The sequence below is a fragment of the Pseudonaja textilis genome, chromosome 1 (assembly GCF_049901715.1).
Source record: "Pseudonaja textilis isolate UNSWEBS1 chromosome 1, rPseTex1.2, whole genome shotgun sequence".
NCBI classification, from domain to species: Eukaryota; Metazoa; Chordata; class Lepidosauria; order Squamata; family Elapidae; genus Pseudonaja; species Pseudonaja textilis.
The window spans coordinates 112,262,124-112,279,419 of NC_141990.1; the positions used below are offsets into that span (position 1 = coordinate 112,262,124).

General features: G+C 36.7%; 1 protein-coding gene across 1 annotated transcript in view; it reads left to right on the forward strand.

The window, feature by feature from the left end:
* SNAP91 (synaptosome associated protein 91) overlaps positions 1 to 17,296 on the forward strand; it is an 89,809-nt gene that overhangs the window by 53,450 nt on the left and 19,063 nt on the right. The window contains exons 10-20 of the mRNA XM_087914782.1: positions 367 to 437; positions 1,528 to 1,533; positions 2,977 to 3,004; positions 6,647 to 6,756; positions 7,593 to 7,699; positions 11,718 to 11,732; positions 11,897 to 12,067; positions 14,700 to 14,807; positions 15,320 to 15,589; positions 15,773 to 15,853; positions 16,012 to 16,083. Of these exons, the coding sequence (XP_087770908.1) occupies positions 367 to 437; positions 1,528 to 1,533; positions 2,977 to 3,004; positions 6,647 to 6,756; positions 7,593 to 7,699; positions 11,718 to 11,732; positions 11,897 to 12,067; positions 14,700 to 14,807; positions 15,320 to 15,589; positions 15,773 to 15,853; positions 16,012 to 16,083 (1,039 nt within the window). The remainder of the gene's footprint in view (positions 1 to 366; positions 438 to 1,527; positions 1,534 to 2,976; positions 3,005 to 6,646; positions 6,757 to 7,592; positions 7,700 to 11,717; positions 11,733 to 11,896; positions 12,068 to 14,699; positions 14,808 to 15,319; positions 15,590 to 15,772; positions 15,854 to 16,011; positions 16,084 to 17,296) is intronic.

A 17,296-nucleotide genomic window follows, 5' to 3' on the forward strand; every position in this document is an offset into this window, starting at 1 on the left:
AATATGTATTTTAGGTATGTATGCATATATTTTTGTAAAGATTAACATTTGTGCTATTCATAATGTTTAATATATACCCATTCTGGTTTCAGCTTGTATTCCAACTAATAACCTCTTCCTTCAAAAAATGGACTTCGGCATAATATACAACCCATAGTAGCACGGAAGCGGTCTTTTGCACAGTTGTTTTATGCATTAAGTGGGATAAGCGGCAAATAAATTTAACAAACAAATAAATAGCATATCCATGCAAATAATCAATTCAAAGAAAAAAAGAAACCCTTTGGAAATGCCTCTTGAGCTCTGTATCAGTTGCTTTTTGTAATGCTCTTTGGTTTAAAATCCATCTGTTCATTATATTTTTAGGCTCCCAGTAGTCTTATGGAGACTCTTGAACAGCATCTGAATACTTTGGAAGGAAAGAAACCTGGGAACAAGTATGAAGGATTTTATAGATTGATATAAAGAGGTTGCGGGGAGAGAATCTGTGTATCAATATGAGCATTGCTTGGTGAAGTTTTTGGCTCCTTACTAGAAAAAGCATTGAGCGTTCATTATGCTATAGTAAACACAAAACAGCATCTCAACTGATGATTGTAATAAGCCACACGTATGTCTCTGTTTCTGAATTTCTCATTGATTAGTGATAGCTTTATTGCTTGCATTTGATAACCACTTATTGAAGGAATATTAGCAACATAGAACTTCTCTAGTATCTATACACATACTTCTTCACACAAAAACATTATCTCCAGTCTTCCTTTCAGAATGGGTGGTACATATATGTGTTGTGATACTATTGCTTACCTGTTGGTATGAAGTATATGATTGCTTTGTCCTGGGCAGCAAAAATGGCATAACAGTCATGTTTCCAGCCGATGAAAGAAGCTGTAATGGGGAAACACAAAGTAGATGTGTGCTATTACACGTGGTAGCTTTGACCATGTAGGATTGCAGTTGTAAATATTTACAGGTATTATAAATTATTAAAACAGATAGAAATTTGTAGTTTGTATCAGTGGGTTTCTTCAATCACATAGTACACTTGGAATTTGGCTCTGTCACTTGGTATAGTAAAGAAACTAGATGCATTGATGAGATTATATAAAATTAATAATTGCTTCCTTTTTATCTCTGCATTTTTTGCATATTCCAAAACCAATTACATGATGTTAATTCAAATGGAGATCTGGCCTTTGTGTTGCACAGAAATTGAAGTAAAATATGTCTGAATATTATAGGTAGCTAATATAGTCGTTAAGTTTAACCAAGGTTGTAATCCTAATTAATGTAAGGCCAACAGAACTCCAGAAATTCCTCCTGAGTATACATGCTACAAATAACCACTTTTTAAGCTAACATATAAAGTCTCTTGTGTTGTACTCTAAGCAGACTTTTTTATGGTCTGCATTTTATCATCCAATGTTAGTAGTAATTGTAAGAAATTAAAATAGGCTGACATATTAACTGATCTTGTTTTTCTGTATCCCTCTCTTTTATTTGCATAATGGATCTTTTGCCATTTAGTGATGGGTAAGTAAACTTAATACACTAATGCATATGCCTGTGTGTATCAGTCTCTTTAATGAAAGCTTATATTTTATGAATATTAGTTTCTTACCAGTAATTGGCATGCTGTTTTGGAACTCTGGAAAATGAAATGCCTGTGAAGCACAATAGTAATTTTCATGTTTATAGTATTTTTGAAAATATAATTTCTGTTCTAAAAAGATAATTAACTGTAAACTCATACTGCTAGCTAAATTGTTATCTGGCTTACTGGCTCACTGATTTTATTTAGCTCCTTGCACTAAATGATAGAAAGATTAATCTCCTATAATGGTTTGTTTCCTATAATGTGATAAGAGCCCACATTCAATCTTTTTAATAAACTATTCAAAATCAAAGGGAAGTTAAAGAAACTTTTTTTTAAAGATTTGGCTAATAAGTATTGATTGAACTTTGTTAGGAGATTATAAGACTCTAATTTACGAGTTGGATTTAGGGCAAGGTTTATATATAGAGCGGGGGGAAGGGGGGAATATGAATATATGCAGTACTACATGTATAATATAAGGTTATAAAACTACACAATTCACAGAATTAAAAATATACTTTTATACAGTTAATATCTACAAAATTATTAATTTACTTTAAAATATAGCCATATCAAGATTAGACTGTGTTAGCCAAGGTTTCCTGAAAAGCTAAATTAATATTTGAATGAGAGACTACAGCATCAGGAAGATAAGAGTAAGAACTAAAAAACAAATTCTGGAAAATAAACAATGAAAAACTACTTCTGTGTTGTTGCCAAAAATACTGCATGTTTGATTACTTAGGAATGAATCTGTTCTTGAAAGAGGCTATTGTTTTTTAAAACATAGCTCAACAAAATGTAAAACTAAAAATGAAAACCAAGCTAGTGAATTCTGAGAACACAATAGCTCTTATTTTTGGTGATACCATCACTATTTGCTTTTAAACAAAATAAGTGTCACTTTTGCAGTTAGGGCAATATTTAGTAGGGGTAAGATTAAGATTAATACATATTTAAGTCAGCTTTTTCTGAATTGAAGTACAATAAACATTTCTATTTGTCCTGATCCTTTATCTTTTTATCATTTTCATGGGCACTTCTATTGTGATTTGCCATGATATCCAAACAGATCAATTAATTTCACATTTTAACCATTTTATGTTTGATTTAAACTGAAATTATTAGAGAATATTTTAAATATTTGCTTCCACTTTAAAAAAAAGCAGTGAAAAAAGGTTTGAGAAGAAACGAGTAGTTCCTATTTTTAATATGTTTTCCCATCTGTTTTTAAAACAAAACATTAGTTTTGCAATTGCATAGGCAATCACTATTGTTTAAAATTATATTTATAACAGTCTGCCAGATTTTTTTGTGAGTTTACAACTAGCAAATAAAGTCTATTCCTGAATCATATTTTCTTAATGTAATTCTTCTAGGTCTGGTGCTCCTTCCCCCTTGGGCAAGGTAATCTAAAAATTGATATTACTACTTGAGTCTTCAATTAAGTATGTAAACTAGAGAAGTCTTGTGCTTTGTAAGAATGTATAAAATTGATATTTGATCTCTTCTAGTTTACATCCCACACACCTCTATTACTTTTCATTTCTATGTGAAAAATATTACGCAGGTTGGCCTCTTTCCACCGTGACTTCTTTCCAGAAGATTAAACTACAGAATCAAACATAAGCATGTATCCATAGGAAATCAAGCCTCACTGAAATAGATGGGATTTCAGTGGCACCAAAGGGAGACTAACTTCCCTGGATTCAAACATTATGTAATATAGGTAGTCTTTGAATCATGAGCATGCGTGTTCCGGGTTACAACAGCACAGAATGAATGGAGATTAAAATTGGTATTGAAGGTTCTGGGCATCCCAGCCTACCCGGAGTCATGAAATTGCAAGATGGTACTTAACGCGAGATTGCTAAGCACCCTGAAATCATGGGATCATCATTTGCAAACTTTCCATGCCAGCGTCTCCAGAAAGTTTTACAAAGATTGTAAGTTGCCAGTGTAGATCTTCCCCACCAATGCTTCATCTACAGCCCCTCTGCATTAACACTGTGTTTAGCCACTTGTGTAGAGCAATATACACTCCCTGATCAAATACAGCACATGTTGCACACCCTTGCACACCTTCTCTGACACACTCAAAAGTAAGATATAAGGACTGCATGACGAGTGAATTTATAACCAGCAATTACATTTTAAGGGAGAAAATGTACATTGATGGATTTAATCACGTGCTGTCCTGTCTTTCACCAGCATCATCTTAGAATTTAGGCTGCAATATTTTAGGGCACAGGAAATTGAAAATAACTGTGCCTGGCGAAATGAGTATTACTTACTGCGCCACAAGTGCACATGATAACAGCTAAGAAGTCTGCCTTGGAAGTGCACATATCATTGTGTAATGAACACATTCATGCAACATGCTAATAAGCCAAATTGGGCTTTGGTTTAATGTGAATCAGGACTTAGACTACAGTGGACGCAGAGTTGTGTTCTGTAGTGAGCACGAAACACAGAGTTGCTTCTTTGTCAGGTGTAAAAAAAACCAACAAAAAAGGGAAAGAAAAAGATTTTTCTTTGCCCTATGTGTGACAATTTTAAACCCAATCTAAAGAAATTCACTGGGCTAGAATAGGTGGGTGAGGAGCCAGAAAACTACACTTTGAGCAATGGATATGTTTGTCTGTGGTATTTATAATTGTTCTTCCTGCCAGCTATTTTGTAATAATGCTCTTAACCTATTTTTCACATTACAAATGTACCCTTTTTTAAGTAATTTCCATGCTCATAAGCTCTTCTGACATTCTACTGGACATGTTGAAGGTTATATTTTTAAAAGCTTTTTAAAAATTCATTCTACATGAGGTTTCATGCATGATTTAACTTTGAAAATAATTGAATGGAAAAATTTCCTACTGTGAAACAAAAATGTGAAACATAGTGGTTTCTTGGACATTTCCTAGTTACTATAGATTCAAATTTGACAGCTTTGTGGTTGGTGGCTAAGACTGCTTTGGTAATAGAGTTTTTAAATAAGGTTGGAAAGACTTTTTAGGATTAAATCTAAGACTGCCTTCTCACTGATACATTTTATGATGATTTCATAGCAGATTCTTTATATTAAAAACCCATGCTGTCTTTTATCAACACTGTGCAGTTTTCCTAACAGCCAAATATAGATGCAGAATATTTAGTATTGAAATCCCTCTTGGTAACAGACAAAACAAAAGCTGAATAATTTTAAAGAGTTAAAATCCAGTTGAAAAAAAAAAATCAACAAGAATAATCAGTAATTGGATGAAAATATTTTAATTTCTTTCCTAAAGGCATGGCAAAACAGAGTGTTTTATAGTTTTGATATGATGGTTGAAGGTTACTACCATATCCTGAACAAATGGATTTAGATGATATAGTAGGTCTCTCTTACCACACTTAATGTTTCATATAGTACACAAAAGCCTGTCTTACAATGTTTCATTCAGCATTCCAGAATCAAAGATCCTATTGCTGTCCATCAGCTGCCTGACAACATAGTAAACAGTCTACATTTCAGAGTTGTCATCTCTTTCATAATTAACTACATGAAAATTTCTGTCCAAAATATTTTATATTAACATCACTTTTATACACAAGGATGTCCAACTTTTAAGGTATACACTGAATACTTTTCCAGAAAAGATTTCAGTGGGACTTGAATTTTATCATATCTACTATGATAAAGCCAACTTTTAAAATAGACTTGACTTTGAAGCTTTTAAATGAGGCATTTATTGTATAGAGATTTATACTCCATAAACGCGCACTCCATTAGGAATGTACTGTTTTTGTAAATGTACGTGAACTCTTACAGCAAAGGAGTATTCTTGATGGAAAGATACACTGCTACCCGTGTTTCTCATATAATAAGGCCGGGTCTTTTATTTATTTTTTGAGCCCCCCAAAAATGCTAGGCCGTCTTTTCGGGGGTGACTTAATTCCCCCCCCTTGCATCTTCAGGCGGGTGGGCAGCGACGGCTTGGATGTTGACCTCGCCGTTGGTGGGGGACTTCATATCGGGGTCAACGCAGGCAGCACTATATCCAGGTGTGCAACAAAAGTACTTCCTAACGGCAAGCCCCCCCACCATTCTCCCCATTTCGCATGTTTTAATATAGGCCTTAATTTGGGGGGGGAGAGGCTTAATTTCATTTCATGCCTATAACACATGCTGGGACTTCCTATTGGGGGAGGCCGTATTGTTGGAGAAATGGGGTATCATCTTTTCCTACGTGGATCTTGACAAAATGCCAATTTTGTGCTGGCCAGGAAATTTGAGATCTTACTAGTTATTGATCCCCAAATAATGTTAAGTTGTGAACAAAAATTCAAGGGACATGTTCAGAGCGGACTTTTTGAAATGCTTTTCATACTGTAATTCCTGTTTTGGCTCTTGATTCTTTAATATTAGCCTATGTGCTCTTTTCCTTAAGGGCTATCAAAAATAATAAAATAATTTAAAAATGGAATGATTTTTATAAAACTAATTTGAAGCTTATTACATAATGATTAAATAGTGTTCATGTTACTCTGTTGTAATATTACTAAAGAATTTTTGAGAAAGCCTGTGCAGGTTTGGAAACTTCCTATAAAAATGGGGATATTTTAGCTTTTTGTTCACCATTAAAATCTGCATATATTTGCAGGCTTTCCTTCCATCTGAGGAAGGAAGCTAAGTATTAATGCTGACTTGCTGGGAAGTGGATCTAAAGGATATAACTTCCTTGTATCCTACTGACTTTCCCCCAATCTCTTTTTACTGCTCTTTATCCTGCTTTCAACTTGTTTCACAAGAAATTACTAAGGATATAATATTAAGAGGGGTATTTCGTGAACTTCTCCCCCCTCCCAGTTGATATTTATCCTTTTAAGCATATTTAGAAGACAGAAGTAAATAATTCAACAATGATATCTAAGTACAATGTGTCATATAAAAATTGCACCTTTTTTATTGCACCTTTTTGTAAGCTGCCCAGAGTTGCTGAGAGTGAGTGTGTGGCCATGTAAATTTTCTTAAATAAATGTGGTATGTCCTAACCAGCTCTTCTTTTCCAGTCTTCTCCAGCCACAACGGTTACATCTCCTAATTCTACCCCAGCAAAAAGTATTGATACATCTCCACCAGTTGATCTTTTTGCAACATCTTCAACGACGGCTCCAGTCAGGTTAGTTTAGTTGCAGCTATGATACTTTTAAAATATTTGGTACAGGTAGTCCTTGACTGAAAACAGATTATTTAGTGATCATCCCCATGATCACATGATCTAAATTCAGGCGCTTGGCAACTGGTTCATATTTAGGACGGTTGCTGTGTCACGTGGTTACCTTTTGTGACCTTCTGGCAAGTAAAGTCAATGGGGAAAGCAGATTCACTTAAGTAATGTTACTAAGTTAACGACTGCAGTGATTCCCTTAGCAACTGGGGCAAGAAAGGTCATTAAGTGGGGTAAAACTCACTTAACAAATGTCTCACTTAACAACAGGCATTTGGGGCTCCACTGTGGTCACTACATGCAAGATGTTATAAAGTATGCGCTGCTTCTTTTGTTTCTGTTAAATTTCTTCGATGATAGAAGACGTTTTTTATAAATACATTGCAAACAAAAGCCAAAGCATGTATGTTTAACTTCAGTGTACAAATCATAACCACCCTCAAAATTTAATGTTTCTCTTTCAGAGGGGGGAGAACAAATCCCAACAGGCTGTAGACATACGGTATTCCTACAAAATGTCCTACAAATTCTTTCTGCCTGAAAATTTTGTGGAATGTGGATTAATAAGGAATAAATGAGCTTTATTGATCTAGAAATTGTGACTTTTGTAGCCTAACTTATCTGGAAAACACTTGGTTGGGGAAAGTTGATATAAGGTCACAACAATTTGTACTGTTCTAATTATGTTCTTAAATATGCCATTATGTTTGTTTAACTCTTGCAAATGAATTCTTCAAAATTATTTTTATGACTTTTATCCAAATTACTTTTTTTTCCCCTTTCCATAGTGCTTCCAAGCCCTCCAGTGATCTTCTAGATCTTCAACCAGATTTCACATCTGGCTCCGCACAAGCAGCTTCAGCAGCTCCCACGGGTGGAACAACTTCATGGGGAGGTAAAACCTTTATGATTATAGTTCCCTAAAATTTAATTTCAGACTAAAGCTGGAATGCTGCATGCTTTCTTAATCCACCTTCATATGTCTAAGACTATTTGTGCTGATTACAGCAATTTTGTAAATTAGACTTTTTCAGTCATTCAGGCCTCCGGATATGTCAGACTACAACATTTCCACCTACCAGCCATCAGAACTAAGTGGTCTAACATCTCTAGAAATCTTCAGTTTGAAGGGGGAAATACCATTATAATGAATTTTAAAGTTTCATCTTTATAACATATTTTAATTTCAGAATAATCTTTTTGAATACAATTTTTGAATTGAATGTAACTTACATTATTCCATTGTATGTTTCAAACAAACATATCCTGAAGGTTTTGTTTCATGGACCAGCCTGTGGTTGAATTTAAAGAAATTCTAAAATGTGTTTCTCATTTTTCATTTTATTGGCCTACAATCAAAGCACTATATTATATTATATTCCGATATCTGTTGGGTTTAATTTTCTCCTTCTATTGAAGGAATGTGAACATTTAAAATCTGAATGTTTTAAATTGTCATTCAAAATACAGGAGGTTGGAACTACAGTGGATACTGTTGGAATTCAGAACATTTTTAACATCTTTTGAGAATATTGAGCCTATCGTAAAACCAACAGGACAGAAAAATTTTAGTCATTTAAAAATAGCATTTTAAGTTATATAATTTTTTCTTGATGAGTGGCATTAAAACTGTTTCTAACAATGTGCAAAGGTGCAACCTTGTCTGTTGTAGCAAACTAACACCGGTATTATGGGTTAAATTTTTTAATGGTATCCTTCACTATACCCGAGAGAGTGGCACGCCAAGTTATGTGGCGCACACCTGCCTTTATTCTCTAATAGAAAAAGAAGCCAAGAGACTTGGACAACCAACTAAGATTGCTTCTTGCCCTTTGGGCTATAAGGTCACATGTAATGTATACATATAAACAATTAGGGTGCTCTCTCTTCAGCTTTTGCCACTTGAATTGGTTCCCTCAATCTTCATAGTGGTAAAGCGAGTCCTATTCAAGAGATCTTCTTCATTTTTTGTTTAAATTTTGCTTTTGTTTAATACGTGCTTTGGCAGTGTTGGAAAAAGGAGAAGAAAATAAATGTATTGTCAGCTGCATGCTTTCTCTGCTATGCATCTGTTCTCTCAGGAGGTCAAATGTAAAGAAAAAATGTAATATCATTTATGCCCTATCCTAAAGAACAATGCAGATAGGTCTTTCCTTTCTGAGACTTAATGAAATATTGTTTTCGCTATCTTTTTCCTTCCCCAGTTTGCCCTATCAAAGCAAGAATTGTTCAGTACATCCGCATATATCTGAATTATATCAAGAGTCTTTCCAGGAAGGATGGGGGGAAATTTATTTTTAATCCTATACCTACATCAACACTGCTCCAACAGTGAAGGAAGGGATTGTATTCCTGCAGGATCTAATTTTCGATTTGACAATTATAGAAGATGCAGTACTTTCTCTTAAAACAAGTACTGCTCAATCTGGGATATTTTAGAGAACAATTACTTTCTGGGGGGAGCAGAGAGTTTTTGTTAGGATTGATCAAAGATGTAGCTTTTCTATGGTTTCTAAAGGACAGCGCTACATTTAGGAGCCTCTGTGGCGCAGTGGTTAGAGTGCACTACTGCAAGCTACTTCTGCAGCCAGCTGCCTACAATTTGGCAATTCAAATCCCACCAGGCTCCAGGTTGACTCAGCCTTCCATCCTTCCAAGGTGGGTAAAATGAGGATTCAAATTGTTGGGGGCAATAGGCTGACTCTGTAAACCGCCTTGAGAGGGCTGTAAAGCACTATAAAGCAGGATATAAGTCTAAGTGCTATTGCTATTTAATGTTTAAAAACTGTAATTTAGGGAAATTGCTATTGATGATCAGTGATACTAGATGAATTAGCTAATTACTGCCAAAAGATTTTCATGATCATAATTCCCAAAATCCATCAACTGATAATAACGCATGGTGATAATATTGAGATAAGCAGCAGTACAAAAGCAATAATCTACTCACCCTCAGTTAACAATAATTTTTTCTCCTTAAAGTATCTGAGAAGACAGAACTGCAGCAAACAAGCCAATCAACCAGTTCAAATGTGGCTTTGCAGCAAAATGCATTAAAGAACTGTGTACCTTTAAGTGCACAATAGCATGATTGGAGAACATGTGCATGCAATCACACATAGACATCAGAGCCATCAAATCAACCAGACAGCCAAACATATTGCTGAGAAACATGGCCAAGACTGACCAGAACTTGGCATTGACTACCCAAGAACTGGAATCTTCTTTCCCCTGTTTGCTCAGTTAGCATAATATGGAGTGTTCTGGGCTGCCTATGAAGCCATCAAACAATATGTTTCTCTGGAAATGGACCATACACACTACCCAAAACAAGATTGCCATGTTTGGGCAATGGTCATCACAAATCCTATACCAGAATTAAGGCTCTGGCTGCTCTTGGCTATTGTTGGATGGCTTCTTCCTAGGCACAGTCTTAGTTAACATCAATTGGACAATTTCTGGAACAAGGAGAGAATTTTCCAGAGGGAAATTGTCACAACGTTTGTTGGAAGCACAGGGCAGAAATGGCAACGAGAGAATTTCTGTAAATCCCAAAGCTGCTGCCTCCTTTGCTTCACAATGTTTACGTGGTTGCATTTTGGGTCTCCTTTCCAAATTCACAAATAAGCTTATCATTTTTTTCGCTCTTGGCCTGGAAGGGATAAGAATTATTGAACAGCTATTCAGGCAATTTTTGCTCGCCTCTGCAGCTTCAAAGATGGGAAAAGTCCATTTCTATTTATCAGTGGATGGATGACACACTTCTATAAAATGCAGGAAACCTGTGTAATAAAAACAGTTTTAAGATTTCGGTGTCATTGCTCATTACAACCAAACAATAAAACCACTATTAGAATTGTTAATTTGCATTCAAGCAGAGATGTTTAATTCTAGACTTTTTAAACGGCCTTGGTTATGTGATTTTAAAAGTATGTTCTCTGCTGCTTTTGTTACCAGTTGGGTTGTGAAGTCTTGTGCCATTTCTTCAAGCAGTTTCAGGTTCATGGTGTTGAAAAAAACTAATCACTATTTTATTTTATTTTTATTTATTTGTTTATTTGATTTGTCAATCGCTTACAAGATGATAGGTATAAGAATAAACATGAGTATGAATACAGGAAATAGGTATGGATAAATGGGGACAATAGGACAGGGATGGTAGGCACGATAGTGGACTTATGCACAGACCTTACAGACCTCTTAGGAATAGTGGATAGTTTAAGGTTAAAGGAGTGGGGGTTAGACGATGTAGCAACAGAGTCAGGTAGTGCATTCCAGGCATTGACCACTCTGTTGCTGAAATCGTACTTTCTGCAATCAAGTTTGGAGCAGTTTACATTGAGTTTGTATCTATTGTGTGCTCTTGTATTGTTGCAATTGAAGCTGAAGTAGTCATTGACTGGTAGGACATTGTAGCAGAAAATTTTGTGTACTACGCTTAAGTCCAACTGTAGACAGCGTAGTTCAAAGTTGTCCAAGCCCAAAATTTCAAGCCTGGTGATATCGGGTATTCTGTTGTGAGCAGAGGAGTATAGTACTCTTCTCATGAAATACTTCTGGTATCAATTATTAATTTAATAATTAATTAAAATAATAATTAATATTTGCAAAATATATATCAAGTTAATTCTTCCTGTCAACAGTAGTTTGTAGTTGGATAAGGCTGTGTCAGAGATGGGTTGAGATAAGCCTTAGTCACTTCAGTCTTTGTTTCTAGCTTTGGAAAAGGAAAAGTGACAGCATCATGTAAAACTGCATGCCAATACCTGTGACATATCTGGACTTAGAGCAGCATCCTGCTGATTTGACATAACCCCATATTGGCAGAGAGTGACTGCTGAGTAGCATGCATGTTGACTTTCTTAACCCTCTTTATTTCTTTACAATGCTGTCTTTTAACGGACATGTTACAGACCTCCTGGGAGAGGGTGAGTAATGCTTGATTTCTAAGCAGTTCTTCCAGCTGAAATGTTTAAATATTCAATTAGACTAGGCATGTCTCTGTTCAATATATTTTACTGTGCAATCTAGTATTACTTTGGCCTTTTCTGCTTACTGTTCCTGTTTGATCTTCCTGTATGGACACATGTAGACAGTTTGGCTGGATTTTCCAGTGTTACCTCTGAACCACAGATTTCAGATCCATTTGCACCAGAACCCATCCTAGCTCCTCCTGCTGCAACTGCTGACACAGCAACTACTCCTGCAACTACCACTGGTGCTGTTCCTCCAGCTGCTGCGGCTGAGGTGGATCTCTTTGGAGGTTAGTTAGCTGATTTATTCACTACCACTTTCTCGACTGAAACACGGGGAGGATGAAGGAAACACTGGTCGGTGTTGGTAGCTTTCTTCATTTCACCTACAGAATTAATAAACGTTTTGAAAAGAGACCGGACGTGCATGTTACCGCATGCAAAAATAATTCTGGGAAGTAATCTTCATAGGAACACGGGTGGAATGAACTTACCTGTCATAAATGTGTTATATTAAGCAGCGTAAATCTCTTTCCTTGCGAATAGCAATCGGTTTGAGACCTGTAGAAGAGCTTAATCTTTTTTCCCTTCTCTGCTTACGAGTGGTCCCTTGTTCTGAAGCTGTATTCAACCTGACTTTACTGCCCCAAATGTATCAGCTATACCTTCTGAAGCAAATTGAACTTTGGATAATTAAGCAAAAAAATCTGCTCACCAGAGATGCTAGTTATAAATATTGTACAGGTTTCTTTCTCTGAATGGGAGAAATAGATCTATTGGTATTGCTACACTTATCACCATTAACCATGTTATGCTAAACTGGGGTGAGGAGGTTGGCCCTTCTCTTTCCTTATCTGGTAAGTTGTAGTCTGCAGAATAATATAATTTGACAAGATAAAAGTTTTTCAGGAGGAAAAGTACATACTATAAAACAAATATACATACATACATCGATTTAGTGATTCTTCAGGTAAGCCAAATGTTTCCAATATAACAGCTGTGAAATTTTATCCCATTTTTAGTATCTGCTTTCAGCATTTCAGTGTGACTTTTAGGGTATAGCTTCCTGTTTACCTTAGCTAAGTAGAGTTCTTGAAATTGAAATGTTCTCGGTTATTGGACAACTGCCATACAGTTTTCTGTAACGTGTGTTAAGCAAAACAAAATTGCTTAAAAGCTTCATTTATTAGAATACAAGTTCAGCACAATGAGAATTTGGCAGACTCCATTTCCTGTTGCTTTTTTTCTTATTACTTTGCTCTTTAATAGTTCTTACAGGCAGCTTTAACTTGTTCTGTTGCAGACCAGATGCATGTCTATGTGAGCTTTTTAGAATAGACAGCAGGATTTTTATTTTCAAGGATGAATATTTTTAACTTTAAATTGTCTGTGTCGTAATAAGCATGTGAGTCTTCCTGTTTCTAGAGAAATTGTAAGTTTGATCTTTCTAGTGGGAAACTGCATGGCAGCAAAACCAACATGTCCTCTTTTAATTCTGAATTGCCTTTTCAAACTCCCCACCATTGTGGCTACTTCAATCTTTCCCTGTTTCTTCTGATCATTTTGCACAATCTTATTTCCTGCTGCTGGAGTTGGCAGGGTTTGTAGTACTGTACACAATTAATAGACAGAGAGATATAGACTACAATTCACTTGGGCTACATGATTGAGAAAACAATGCATTTGCACTTGCTGTAATTAGAGACATCCAGAAATATCCACTGAGTTGTGGGAAACAGAAAAAGGCTAGATCTAGTTTTCTAAATTCAAATCTAGAAAAAATTCCTGCCTCTCAGTAACATTAAAGCTTTGAAAAAAGTAGAAGCTACGTTTTACCCAATTTCCTCATTTTCTTGGGTTGATAAAAGAGGACTTGCTTTGATTAACTCTAAAGGATAGCTCAGCATTGCATAAACAGGCTAGTGAATTTTTATCGCTGAGGATGCCAGAAAAAAAGATTAGAATCAATATCCTTATTCAAAGTGACTGGAACTGGTCATTGATAATGTTCTCACGATGTAGTAAAGCTAAGCTTATCCTTAAAATTAACTTGAAGTTAAAACTTGTGAGATACCAGAGGGAAGAGCAATTGGGTGCCGCAACTTTTCCTTCTGTGGTCTAATAACATTTTTTTAGTCTATTTTACTTCCCCAAGGGCGGCACAATAGCTCTGTGATTAAAACACTGGGCTTGTTGACTGGGAAGCCGGCAGTGCCATGAAAGACCCAAGTGCCATATGAACCGGTGAGTTCCCGTCCTTGCCCCAGCTCTTGCCAACCTAGTCATTCGAAAGCATGCAAATGCAAGTAGATAAATAGGTATCACTTCGGTGGGAAGGTAACAGCACACCATGATGTCATGGCAAGCTACATGGCCACAGAAATGTCTTCAGAAAGTTCTGGCTCAATGGCCTTAAAACAGAGATGACTATCACCCCCTAAAGTTGGCAACCACTAGCAGAATAAAATCCGCAGGGACTCCTTTTTAACTTACTTCCCCCATCTTAGATAATATATGAAACAATTTGACAGAACAGGAAAAGTTACTCTGTTAAGAACATTGGTTATTGAATATTGATTATTGAATTATTTTTATGTTATTTATTAGGTTTTTCTCCCCCTTGGAAGTTACATATGCATGCTGCTCAAGACCCTTATACAAGGAGCATTTTTCACCATTAGCTTTTCTGCTTATCTTGTGCGTACTTCCAGACTATCGCAATCTTTGTGACCTAATATAATTACGTGGGTTGAGTTTAGTTTGAAAACGGTCGGTAATTGCACAAAACAAATGCAACCTTCACCCTATGAATCTGCATTTTGTATAAGGGATTTTTTTTATGCTATTTAACTTGGTTCTTTTACTATATTTTCTTCTTTTTTATTGTTCTTCTTAATTTCTGTTTCTAAACCTGCACTCAAGATGCCTTTGCAGCTTCTCCTGGTGAAGCCCCTACAGCACCTGAAGGGGCAGCAGCACCAGCTACCCCAACCCCTGTAGCAGCAGCTCTTGATGCATGCTCAGGAAATGGTGGGTTCCATCTCATTAGCTCATCTGTCGTTGTTGTGTGTGTGTCATACTAATTAAAATAAACTTCATGGCAGTATGTTTATCACTTAAGGATGGGGGAGGGGTTCTAAAAAAGCCAACACACATTTTCCCCAGGTATTTGGACAAAAGTTCTAATCGAACAAAATTGTTTCAAGAAAGCATTCCTACATGATTTGCTCGCCAAAGCCTTTTTTAATTGAAAAATGTTAACAATGCTGAATCTTGCATGTAGCTGGTGAAATGTTTCTCCGGTTAGAAACACCTTAGTTTAAGTGAGAGGGAGAATGCATGTGGGCAGATGGGCACCTATTAGTACAGATGTCAGAGAATCAACAGTAGTTAACAAAGCTGTGCCTTTGATCTCTGTTTTGCATGTATGGATAAATGATGATACGTGTGTGTATGATTTAATCCACACAGGGTGTGGCTTTTCCTATCTCCTTCCCGGCTGATCCTTTATATATGTATATTCTGCCGTTTCCTTTTACAAGACCCCTTTGCCCCGTCAGAAGGCAATGCAGAGGCTGCTCCTGAGCTGGACCTCTTTGCTATGAAGCCAGCTGAGACCGGCGTTCCTGTAGTTACCCCTACAACTAGTGCACCTACTTCTGCAACCAGTCCTACTCCAGTTGCTGCTGTGGCCCCTCCAGTCCCTGCTACAACTGCTGCTACTACTGCTACTGTCACTACTGCTACTACATCTGCTACTACCACCTCTATCACCACCTCTGCTCCTCCTCCTGCTCTAGATATCTTTGGTGGTAACTTACTTAATTATTTCTTTCAACTGATACATTTTGGGGTGAATTAGATTTTCAGCCTGTGAAAACAGTCTCTCTCTTTTTTTGCATATTTAGACTGTATGGCAATTAGTTTTTTGAAAAGAAACAAGGTTTACAACAGGGAGATACAAATTAGTAAGACACAATATATTCTTCATCTAGATTTGTTTGAATCCACACCTGCTGAGGCTCCTGCACCACCTAAGTCAGATGCAGCTCCTAGCATAGACCTATTTGGGACAGGTAAATATATATAAAAGTACTATCCTATAATAATGCAAGTTTGTGTTTTTAAATTTCCATTTTATTTGATTGCTGAGCAATTTCTTTTCTCAATCATATACATATCTATCTCTAATCTTCATGTAATTTGTAATTCATTTTTCTTTGGCTTCTGCAAGATACTTTTTCTTCTTCAATTACTGGAGCTTCTCCTGGGCCCGAGAATTCTCTCACTGGTGATCTCTTATCAGGTAGGCACTTCCTCTTTAGACCTAAGTTATTCTCTTGTGGCTTGTCACTTTCCTTCCAAAATACCTGTGCTGTCCCAGCCAGTCTATGGGAATTGGATAGTTACTTAGGAATTATGAGCTGTCCCCTTAAGGGAATGCATCATGGTAAATATAGTTGGTCACTAATTTGACCCTAGATGGGTTGGGGGAGTTTCCCTCACTTTTGCCTGAACCCCTAACTCATGGGAGCTGCTTTCTATCGCTACAAGTTGGGTTAGGAGATAGCCATCTTTTAGTTTTCTGTATCCTGCACAGTAATGGATTTGAGAGCTGTGCAGATGTAGATAGGTAAACTCCACAAAACATCCATAACAACGTACATTTATTGGTTCATCAGGAATCCTGATAACTCACATTTGTGATGAAGGTCTTCTTTAATGACCAATCCTTTGTATATTTGCCTGGTAGTAAAGGATGGTTATCTCCTAACCCATCTCATAGTGATAGAAAGCAGCTGCCATGAGTTAGGGAGTTGGGGCAAAAGTGAGGGAAACTCCCCCAACTCATCGAGGGTCAAATTAGTGACCAATCGGGATTACAGATGTGACCACGTGACATGAACAACATTTCCCAGGATACCTTTAACTACATTTACCATGATGCCTTCCCTTAATGGGACAGCTCATAATTCTTAAGTAACTATCCAATTCCCATAGACTGGCTGGGACAGCACAATACCTGTGAAACATGATCAGTTTTACACTGTTGAAAAGTTAGTAAGGTCAAAACTGAACTGATCTCCTGAATATTCCCTGAGTCATTTTAGATGACCTTTGATCAGGGATCCCTAACCCTTGGTTCACAGACCGGCACTGGTTCGTGGCTCACTAGGAACTGGGCTGTGCAAGCAACTGAAGCCCCCATCCATATAGACATGGGATTTAGGCAGCGTGCAAAACCACGCCTCCCTGGTCCACAGAAAAACTGTCCTGTGCCTGTCCCCCAAAAGGTTGGGAACTGTTGCCTTTGAAAACATTTATGCTGTTATAATTAAAAAGAGGCAGCTCCCTCCCACAAATCTTAGATTGTATAAGACTTGCCCAAGTTCCCACGCAAGCAGTTGACCTAGAACATGAAACTGTTAATTATACTCACAAGATCTTGATAATAGAAAATGAAAACATAATTATTTTAATTTAGGAAGGCAATGTGTGCCACCTTCTGCTAAATTTGT